This window comes from Siphateles boraxobius, unplaced genomic scaffold (assembly GCF_051911475.1).
Source record: "Siphateles boraxobius isolate OS27281-9 unplaced genomic scaffold, OSU_SipBor_1 26, whole genome shotgun sequence".
Taxonomy (NCBI): domain Eukaryota; kingdom Metazoa; phylum Chordata; class Actinopteri; order Cypriniformes; family Leuciscidae; genus Siphateles; species Siphateles boraxobius.
This window is the reverse complement of record NW_027508876.1, coordinates 5,471,485-5,482,853: the sequence shown is the minus strand read 5'-3', so window position 1 is coordinate 5,482,853 and position 11,369 is coordinate 5,471,485. Positions and strand designations below refer to the sequence as shown.

The 11,369-nt window shown below is 37.0% G+C and overlaps 1 protein-coding gene across 2 annotated transcripts in view; it reads right to left on the bottom strand.

The window, feature by feature from the left end:
• Positions 1–303: 303 nt before the first annotated feature.
• The window catches only part of LOC143751606 (protein-glutamine gamma-glutamyltransferase 5-like), a 16,787-nt gene continuing 5,721 nt past the window's right edge, over positions 304–11,369 (bottom strand). The window contains exons 3-14 of one of the 2 annotated variants that reach the window (XM_077244198.1): positions 11,007–11,249; positions 7,470–7,588; positions 7,261–7,389; positions 7,003–7,180; positions 6,006–6,141; positions 5,172–5,275; positions 4,787–5,029; positions 4,243–4,275; positions 3,942–4,148; positions 2,933–3,096; positions 1,984–2,120; positions 304–654 (exon numbers count right to left, since the gene is read on the bottom strand). In XM_077244198.1, coding sequence (XP_077100313.1) covers positions 504–654; positions 1,984–2,120; positions 2,933–3,096; positions 3,942–4,148; positions 4,243–4,275; positions 4,787–5,029; positions 5,172–5,275; positions 6,006–6,141; positions 7,003–7,180; positions 7,261–7,389; positions 7,470–7,588; positions 11,007–11,249 — 1,844 coding nt within the window. In that variant the 3' untranslated portion in view covers positions 304–503. The remainder of the gene's footprint in view (positions 655–1,983; positions 2,121–2,932; positions 3,097–3,941; positions 4,149–4,242; positions 4,276–4,786; positions 5,030–5,171; positions 5,276–6,005; positions 6,142–7,002; positions 7,181–7,260; positions 7,390–7,469; positions 7,589–11,006; positions 11,250–11,369) is intronic. The other variant, XM_077244199.1, reaches the window with a different exon arrangement.

Here is an 11,369-nt window from a genome sequence, read left to right as displayed (position 1 = left end):
GGTGCTTGGCCCCTAAATATGGTACTAAAATCCCAACCATGATGGGACACAAAACTACCTCAAGTTAAAGAAGGACTAGTGTAGTGTGTGGTCTTTTTTATTTTTACTTAATGCTCATAATCTTCTGTGATACATTGTCAGCCTTTTCTAAAATAACTGTAATGTGTTTCAACATGCCAGTGTTTGAAATGTTTTCACTGCAGTAAGTTTGTGCACTCACTGAACCTGAGAGTCTCCGGTGTGAGTGGCTTCACTATTCTGCCCTCTGGTGGCAAATGCATGTGGACAGATTGCAAACAAGCATAATGTGATAAAACTTTATTTTCAGGCTTTTGCCAAAATAAACTTGGCAGTTGGCACACAAAATTCAGAGTGATTCAATTAACAGTGATATTAAAGAAATGTTTACACAATAAAGAGAAAGTAATTTCTAAAGGTGTTTCAAGCCCATAGCTAAGTATTTCATGTTGAGTGTTCACAATCATCTGTAAAGGATTTTCCCTCTAAGCTGCTTGAACAGTGACGGTCTTGAATCCACGGAGAATGGTGGACTGATCCTTCAACTCTAAACTAGCGTGAAGCATCTTGTCTCCCGTCATCCAGGGAATGAAACGGATGGGCCTCCTCATGGTTTCTCGAGGCTGGACCGTAAGCCTGAGATATAAAGAACAGGACATTTGAAAACAGGGAAATCACTATTACTACTGCTCATGTTTAGGGTTAGTGATTTACACGAAAAACAATTAGGATTCACCTTAAATCTAGATTAAATCAAGGCTTATATAACAATTGTGTTGCAGAAAACTTAAACAAACTTGCATTTAAAGCATCATTTTGATCCTTTAACTTTAATTATGTTGCTCCACTACTTTAAAGGGTTAGTTCGTAGTTCCACGAACTAACCCTTTAAGTCTCAGAGTTTATATTGTATAATGGGGCAAATCTGCAGGTTTAACACACAGATTAATGTACACTAAAGTTTCTGTGTTTTGCATATGATTACACAATACACACAGACAAACTGAAATAACCTGTGATTTTAGTGCTTGAGCAATGCAGGCCAACAAGTGTGTACTGACACTTTTAACAGACACAGCTGCAGTGAAACTGATGTCAAAGATAACATGTCAGGACTCATGGTTTGATCATCAGCTCCTCTGTTGTGTTTATTTTGTGTCTTAGTTGTCAGTTTCTCTCACTCTGCCTTCACAGCTGCACCTCATTCTAATCAGTGCAAACACACACACCTGTCTCCCTTCACACACACCTGTCTCACATTTTGCTTGGATTTTCTCCACTACTTATGCTTCTCTCTTTCTTTGCTTCTCTGTCTTGGTTACTATCCGTTTCACTACTGTCCTAAAAAAACAGTCTTGTTCTAGTCATGCATAGCTTACATGCCTTGTCTTTTTATTTAATCTTGTTTTTTTTCCCTCTGATTTGGCTAGTCCCTGTACTGTTTTTGGCTTGCTCACCCGGTTTTGAACTTCTGTTCTTATTTTGGACTATTTCCCTGGCTCTACCCCCGGGGCTGTGGATCTGCCTCTGGTTTTGACCCCTGCCTGCATATTGGATTTCGCCTCTGTCCCACCCTTTGCTTGGTGGCTCAGCTACCATTAATATTTGTGTTTTGTTTTTGTGTATTTTTGGACAATAAATTGAGCGCTCTGATAAATCTGCTCTTGGGTCCCTTTTTATCCCAGCACCCGTAACAAAACAAGATAAAGATGTCAAAATTTCAGGAACAAACCCACCCACTTTACAGATATTACTGTACGTACTAGACTGTTAGACGCCCTTCAGCGTCAGGTATGTCAGCTAATTTTACCATGGGAATCATGTGTGTGCTAAAATACTGGGACTACATAAAATGTTTGGGAAACCTATTTGAAAAACAGTAATTTAACTGAATTACATGGTTATTTTTGTGCGTTCATTTTGTGATCGATCGCTCTAAAAACTGAAATGAAACACTTCATGTACCTCATCTGAACCCTCTCCTCCAAGAGTCCTGAACCCACTACGAAGAGGTCACCGCTCACTACAAAGTTGAACGGGTTGGTAAAGGTTACCGTGGCAACTTGCTGTGTGTTCATGATGACAGAGTTCTCGTTTTGAATCTGGAAGAAAACACAGGGCTCTTAGTAAATTGCTTTATTACTTGTGAATTCATTTATGCCAAAAATCTATATAATATCTTTTTTATTTTATCGTTTTTTTAAAAATCTTTTTTAAACAACCCGAAACCTTTAATTTAGTCACAAAACAAAATTGGGCTGTTTCTTAAAGTCAACATGAAACTGCACTTGCAATCCATCGTAGGATGAGACTCTGTTTTGTCCATGAAAGGAGGTCAATATATATATATATATATATATATATATATATATATATATATATATATATTTATATATTAGGAATGCACTATATATCAGTCACACATATCAGTATCGGCCGATATGTCAATTTTTAATGTTAATCGATTTCGGCCCAATTATAAAAGTTGGCCAATATATTAAAGTTGATAAATAATGGATTATTTCCTTCAGCTGTTCACCAGCAAGTCTATCATATCGGCTAAATAAAATTATAATAATGTTATTTATCGGCCAATATACCGGTTATCGGCTTACAAATATAAAGAATTATCGGTTTCATCCAAAATGTTCATATCGGTGCATCCCTTATATATTTATATATATGAAGACTTCAGACGCACAAGCCTCTAAGTCTGTCTAAAGTTTTTGTTTAATATTAACATTTTTATCAGGCTCCTATGTATAGGTTTCTGCCTAAGTACTGGCATTTCTGAATGGGCTGAGGCTGGGATTTAGTGAGTTTGAAGTGAAAGTATTTGATGAGCGTATACTATGTGCGGATATATATATATATATGTAGGCTATATATAATGTCTATGATGGGCCACCAATACCTGTATATTGAGGGCAGGGTTGGTGATGTTAAACTCTTTTGTAGCCAACACTCTCTCCTGAGACTTCACATCCTCGATAACCACAGCCAGGCTAACCATGCAATCCTCCATAGTCTCCTTCAGCTTGTACTCGTTGAAGGAGATCTCGTGTTTTACAGTCACAGCTGGTGGAGAACAACAGACAGGAATCATGGAGTTGATTGCGCAATTCGTAATGAATAATTTCAACACATTTTTGAGGTAGTCAAAATCATGTAGTCCAGTACTATCCAGATTAAACATTAAATAATTTCTCTTTTATCACTGTAAAGCTGCTCTGTATAAATAAAGGTGACTTGACTTAACTCTTCCCGGTCTGTCAGTAACGCTCTGTTTAGTTCCTGTCTCTATGAAGCCCCTCCTTCTGAAAAGCACACTGTGCTCTGATTGGTCGGCTGGATCAGTGTGTTGTGATTGATCGAGTGCTTCGAGTGTGTTTGGGAAATGTCCCGCTCTTACCATAACCGCCAGTTTCAACACACTACTAACTAACTCAACCAGCTAACTTAACTAGCCCCTTTATTCTCCATATGAGTTATTTAAATGAGGACTATTGTGACGTGTTCGTTTCTGGAAAAAATTCAAGACTACAATGGAGGCGTTTCATGGAGTTCAGAAACACTGACACTGATATACTGTGCAAAAAAACATTATAAATGTTTTCTATAATAAATGGTCCTCTTTAAAAAAAATAGTATGTAGTGTGCATTCCATATAAAAACATGTCACACAGTAGTGTGTTACATTTTAGTCACATGACTCCATGAGTGCTGCTGTCCAGTTAACAACTTAAAAATAAGAAAGGTTGGGTTTTTAATTTTAAATGTAATTTTGTAAAATGTTGCGATTACTTCAATGTGGCTTTATATTTCTGCCAAATCAACAGAGTAACTGTGAAAAACAACTGGTTTCAAGTACATTTTAACTCAGTTAACTTTGTTCAGTTTAATATCGGTTGCAGAATTCTTACTTTCATTCGGGCCGATCTTCAGATCATCATGAGCCTCCCAGAAGGCTCCAGTGGGATTGTGGTTGTACTCTTTGTTCTGAGCGTTCACGTGTTTTCTCAGCAGTTTCGTCATTAGCATGTTGTTAGTGATTATGACGATGAAAGAAATGTTTTCTCCGACAACAGGTTCTTTCAGAAGCTGGAGAGAAACTCCAACGCCCTTAGGAACTGCATGAAAAGACATGAAAAATCCCTGTTATATCACTCAAACAATCAAAGAGCATTATTAATGTGGGAAGAAAAGACAAATGCTAAAACATACCGACTCTTGGAGTAGTACCTCCACCAGTTTGAGCTGAAAGAGAATATTACAAAAGTATTTAAATATAAAAAATTAATAAAAAATATTTTTTTTCTTTTTTCTGTTTATCTTGGTGTGAGCATACACAATTGTATTCAGAGAGTAAGAAATACTTTTTTTCTGATCTCATCTTGATATCTGCTAATGTGTAAAAAAATTGATTTATCGTCTTTTTTACTTTTATATCTCTCTTGTTGAGATGCATCAATAAAAAGAGTTAAACTAAAAATATAATTAAAATAGATTTTGATTGATGCTGAGTTAATGTTAAAATATTTCCTCAAAGTCTTGTTTAACATCAACCATTCTTTTTTATATTTTGCTGATGCTGCTGATACTAGATGAATTACACACTTCCTCTTAAAAATGGAAAGATAAAATCACATTTCTAACCATAAATGGCTTTCCATCTAAATTTGAAAGAAATCAGTTATTGTTGTTTTTTTGTATAAATATCTATTGAACAGTAAGTATTTTTCTTATTGTGTCTCAGGGTTTCTCTTACCCATCACAGTTTTGTATTCTGAGGTGATGTCCTGCATGGCCATGGCTGGACAGGGACGTTTGGTGCAGATCAGGGCTCCGACTGAGTCTTTGTCAATGCTGGTTGATAATATCTTCCCATCTCTGATGATCATTCTATGCACATCCGCATTGACTGATGCGTAAACGAAGGGTACGTCGTACAGCGTGTTAACTTTCCGCTCATGAACGGCTTTCACAGCAGCAGGACCACAGCGGTACATTCCTGTGACAGATTCAGTTTATGTTTTAGCATCAACAGCATCATATCCCTGCTGGAATAACAGCATGCTTTGAAGCAATTGGTCTTTTCTGCATGCAGGGATACAAAGCATATGAGTTTTCTATATGCATTAGCATTGACCGACCGGCGCTCATCTCTTGTGGCGTCGGGTCAAGAACCTGCCAGCCATCATAACCTCCACCCAGATCAGGCCTCTTCATCCAACTCTCCACCCACACATGGAAGTTCCTGAAAAAGCCCAAACACTTTTAACTCACATCTTGTCAGATTAAAAATGCTGAAACAATGCATTGCTCCTTTCAACCGCAACCAAGTCATGTTTATTTGTAAAGGTACTGAATCCTAATAAGAAGCACAGCTTAAAACTTCTAAAGAAACACAATAAAATACTTCACACACACACAAAAAAGTACATTACCATTCGAAAGTTTGGGGTCAGTAAGATTTGTTTTGTTTTATTTATTTTTTGGAAGAAATTATTACTTTTATTCAGCAAGGATGCATTAAATTGATCAAAAGTGACAATAAAGACATTTAGAATGTTACAAAAGATTTCTATTCCAAATTAATGTTGTTCTTTTGAATTTTTTTTATTCATCAAGAATCCTGCAAAAAAAATATTTTTCACAAAAATATAAAGCAGCAAATCATCATATTAGAATGATTTCTGAAGGATCATGTGACCCTGAAGACTGGAGTAATGTTGAGAATTCAGATTTGATCACAGGAATAAATTACAGTTTAAAACATAATCAAATAGAAAACAGTTATTTTTCACTGTAATAATATTTCACTGTTTTTACTGTATTTTTGATCAAATAAATGCAGCCTTGAGCAGAAGAGACTTCTTTCAAAAACATCTAAAAATCTTTGCGGCCCCAAACTTTTGAACGGTCGTGAATGTTTTAGCAACATAGCTATGACAAGAGGACTTTTTAGCTTTCAAGGCGTAACTCACCAGATGCTATCCCGACCGATGGACAACTTTTCCCCATTCTCTGAGAAATATTCCTCAATCACCATGTTCTCATTTGTGTCGTGAGCAGAGTTAAAGTTGGTGATCACTCGAGTTGGAATGCCGAGGGCTCTCATTACTGTTACACAAACACATGCATTTTATATATCGATCATCAACTGCAGTAATTCTATTACCAGTGACCCATTAAAGGAATAACAAAAACATAGCCATTCACACAAAAACCTAACCATTACACACCCCCAAACACAGATTATTTTACTCCACACAATCCGAAAAACACAAAGCCATTGGCTCTTTTGGAGCTTGGCTGCATAGATCACCATCCATTTTTTTACTGTATGAGAAAGAGCAGCTTGAACTTTCTTCCTAACACCTCTTTTTGTGTTTCACAAAAAATAACAGCATACCGGTTTGTGAGATTTCTGGGTAAATTAAAACTTTAAAGGACATACACTACCATTCTAATGTTTGGGGTCTGTATAATTTTTTTATGTTTTTAAGAGAAGCCTCTAATGTTCATCAAGACAGCATTTATTTGATAAAAAATACAGTAAAAATAGTGGTATATAGTGGTATATATAGCTGTTTTCTGTGTGAATATACTGTTAAAGGTAATTTATTCCTGTGATCAAAGCATCATTTTTCAGTATTAGTACTCAGTGTCTTCAGTGTCACATGATCCTTCAGAAATCAGTATAATATGATGATTTGCTGCTCAAGAAACATTTCTGATTATTATCAATGTTGAAAACAGTTGTGCTGCTTCATATTTTTGTGGAAACTGTGATGCATTTGATGAATAGAAAGTTCAAAAGAACATTTATTTGAAACAAATCTTTTGTAACATTATAAATGTCTTTACTGAAGTTAATGCATCCTTGCTAATTAAAAATATTCATTTATAAAAAAAAAAGGTTTTATAATAATCTGACCCCAAACGTTGTAACGGTAGTGTAAGAACTCATATTGGTCTCACCTGTACACATGACAGCAGCGAACACCCAGCACTGTCCGTATTTCACAGGGCTAAATTGTGTTTCTGCCCACTTCCTGAGAATATCTGCGCTGCCGGTCCACATGGAGGGGTTTACACCGTCTTTGTACTTTCCTGACCAGTTCCCCATTAACACTCCTTTATCATCCTGACTGTTCACCTGATGAGAACGACAGAGAGACTACATTAGCACAGAGAAGAGTGAGTGTAGAGCAGAGAATGAGAGGAGATCCGCCTCACCATAGCTGAGATCACACGACCGATATACACCGGACTGCTGCGGTTCATAAGATCGGTCCTCGTGTTGGCTTGAGATTGAGGACTCAGCTCCAGCAACTTCATACAGATGTCCAGTATTCCTTTTTCATACTGAAAATACATGTGTGTCAGGTGTTAATGAGAAGCTTTTTCAGTGCTGTGCCTTCAGAGTCAACAGTCAAACGTCTCACCTGATCGAAAGACCAGGGTCTGCAGAGGAGGTTCTCAGGGCAACCTTTAAACAGCAGACCGAAGTCATTCCTGATGTATTCATTCCTCAGACCCTCCGACTGCATGAAAACGGAATCACCTGTGGAAAAACACAGAAGAGGGTGAGCTTGGCAATGACAACAAATGAAAGCAATAAGCCGTGCATTACAGTGATTTTACCACAGCTAAGGGTTTTGTATGTATGTAGGTGAAGTTCTATGGCAATGAAAGACATCACTATTCAACATATTACACTAAACCATTCAAAAGTTTGGGATCAGATTTAATTTTTTTAAATAAATGAATACTTTAATAAAGCGAGGACACATTCAATTGATCAGAACTGACATTAAACATTAATAATGTTGCAGAAGATTTCTATTTCAAATAAATGCTGTTCTTTTGAACTTTCTATTCATCAAAGAATACTGAAAATGCAAGTTTCCACAAAAATCTAAAGCAGCTCAGCTGTTTTCAACACTGATAATAATCAGAAATGTTTCTTGAGCAGGTAATCATCATATTAGAATGATTTCTGAAGGATCATGTGACACTGACGACTGGAGTAGTGATGCTGAAAATTCAGCTTTGATCACAGGAATAAATTACATTTGAACAATAAATTCACATAGAAAACAGTGATTTTAGATTGTAATAATATTTGACTGTTTTTACTGTATTATCAAATAAATGCATAAGAGTTAGCATTAGTTAAAAAAAGTTAGTTAGTTAAAAAAATCTTACAGACACCAAACTTATAAACTGTAGTGTATATCAATTAATATTCTTAAAAATTATATTTTATAATAATATAATAATATAGTTTATTAGCTGACAGTGTGTACATTAACTTTGACCAAGGCTCAACCAATCAGATTTTAAAGCAGAAATTATTAATTTATATTCAAATATACAATAATTCCAATGTAAATCTTAGCATAGATGATGCCGTTTTTTTTTAAATCGAGTCCTACAAACAAATGATTTCTCAAATAATGTGTGTTGTTGATGTATGGGGTGAGAATTGTTGCATTATTCCAAATAAATAGATTGAGATCAACAAATAAATGTAAAGAGATCCACAAAAATATATCAAATTCACAAATAAATAGATTAAGATCCACAAATAAATGTAAAGCGTTTCACAAAAAATTATAAAACTCACAAATAAATAAAATGAGATTTGCAAATAAAAAAATATATTTACAAATGTTTTTTATGCCACAACCACAACTCTGCCTGGCATTTATTTGTGAACTGCTTTCTGTGCATTTGTAAATCCCCTCACGCATTTGAGGATTTTGAAACACTTCTAGCATCGACCTGCAGACAAATCCACAGATAAGTGGACTCCACCCACCGTTTACCTAAGCCAATCAGATAATGGCCACATTGAGCCGACCAATCGTAGCACATTCTCGCTACAACCAATCACGTTAGGCTTTACACTCGGGGCGAGAACTGGATCTGATTAATTTTGCAGATATTTGCACCCCTGAAAGCATCTGTAATGGGCGCTTCATTCAAATTGTGCTGTTTGTGTGGTTAAAACACCGTTTCCAAAAGATTATTGGAGTTTAAGCCTTCTTTATATTTATTATTCTTTATTATCAACTCAGGATTACATACAAATTATGATCATCACAGATCCCGAGCATCATAACACCCTCTGTACACCAGACTCAAGCGGCACGTCAAAAGCAAATAGCCCATTATCTTCGCTGCCGTAGCAGTTTCAAATCATGTAAAACTAACATGTTTGCAATGTTAACACATTTTGCCCATGACATCTGTTTTCTTACCTGAAGATATATGACGTCTCTATAATCTTCTTTATTGACTATGCTGGCTACATTAAAATTCATAATTTGTGCGTCTACACTGGACGCGGCGCAGCGAGACACGATGATTCCTTGCCCGTTCTTCTTCTTCTGTAGCGGCTACTACATGCAACTACTGAGGACACATCATTTGCACATTTGCTTTGTCCATTGTAGACAGCCTCACGCGGGGTAGACACGATGTAAGAAATGACAAAACGGATGATTTTGTCTTTTAAAGCACAATCGTTGTGACAAATAGCTAGCTATAGAACATACATATATATGTAGAAGACAAAATATCAGCCCAAATGACCATCATTGAAGATGTAACAGCGTGTAGGCTACGGGGTTTCAATTTAATTTTGCTTCTGTACTTAGTCTGAGACATCGACGTGTCTCTCACTTTTACTCCGTCCTGAAAACAGCCGGCCAATCAACGAACAGAGGGCGGGCTGAGAGCCGTGACGTAGACGCTAAGCGCCGAGTTTAAGATTGGGGAAATCGAAAACGACCGCGGATATGGAGACACAGGACGCAATTCGCTCTGTTGTGGAGAATATTCCTGGCATTTCCAAACTGAAGGCGAACAAGAAGAGTGTTTGGTAAACATTTTGAATGGAGGTGATGTCGTGGCCCTACTCCCGACAGGTTTTGATAAAAGTTTAATTTTACCGATCGTCAGCAAGAAACTGGGTAGGCCAAAGGCCGGAAAGGCGATAGTTGTGATTGTGTCCCCCTTGGTTGCACTCATGGAGGATCAGGTTATGGCAGCAAAACTCGGTCAGCCATGTTCACTTCTGTATTTCGCTCGATGGTTTCGTTTTCGCATCATACATGTGTTTACAGTGGAAGTTCGATGCAGCTGAGCTGGTGAATGACACACGTCATAACCAAACGTTATGTGATTGGCTTACGGGTAACCAATGAATTTATACTTCAGACAAGCGTATAAAGCCTAACGTGATTGGGTGAAGCGAGAACGTGCTACGATTGGTCAGCTCAATGTGGCCATTATCTGATTGGCTTAGGTAAAGGGTGGGTGGAGTCCACTTATTTGTGGATTTGTCTGCACGTCAATGCTAGAAGTGTTCCAAAATCCACAAATGCATGAGGGGATTTACAAATGCACAGAAAGCAGTTCACAAATAAATGCCAGGCAGAGTTGTGTTTGTGGCATAAAACACATTTGTAAATATATTTTTTTATTTGCAAATCTCATTTTATTTATTTGTGAGTTTTATAATTGTTTGTGAATCTCTTAACATTTATTTGTGGATCTTAATCTATTTATTTGTAAATTTGATATATTTTTGTGAATCTCTTTACATTTATTTGTGGATCATAATCTATTTATTTGGAATAATGCAACAATTCTCACCCCATATTGATGAGATACATTTCAAATCTAACATTTCTATGTATGATAGCCTATCTAGAGTCCAGAATATCATGGTGACTTGAATGTGTACGTTTTTCCATTATGTTGAACACAAAAGAAGACATTTTTGAAGAATGTTAGTAACCAAACATTTCAGGACCCCATGACTTCCATAGTATGATTTTTTTTTCTTTTTTTTTCTATAGAAGTCAATGGGGACCAGCAACTGTTTAGCAAAATTTCTTCTTTTGTGTTTAACAGAACACATAAATTCATACAGGTACTATTGTTCATGTACAGTTCTTGGTCCTGCTCACCTTGGCACCAGGGGTTGCAGAGGAGCGTGAACTGTCCCAGCACATGTGTTCTGATGCTTCCGCGGGTCTCGACACTCAGGTGAAGTGTATAGACTCCTACAGAGGAAGACGCAGGACTGAACAGTGATACGGTCTGCGTACGGCCTGCGTTCGGGTCCAGTCCGCTCCTCTCCAGAATGGCACTCCATTGAGATGGAGAAGGGCTTCCAGACACGGTGACCGGGATCTCCACCCGCAACGGCCCTGCGGTGAACACAGTGGAGTCGGGTTCAAACACAAAAATAGGCCTCTGGAAGTCAAATACTACTCATGTTCTCCATAAAGGAATTAGTTTTTATTAATAACCTATCAAGACGGACTTAC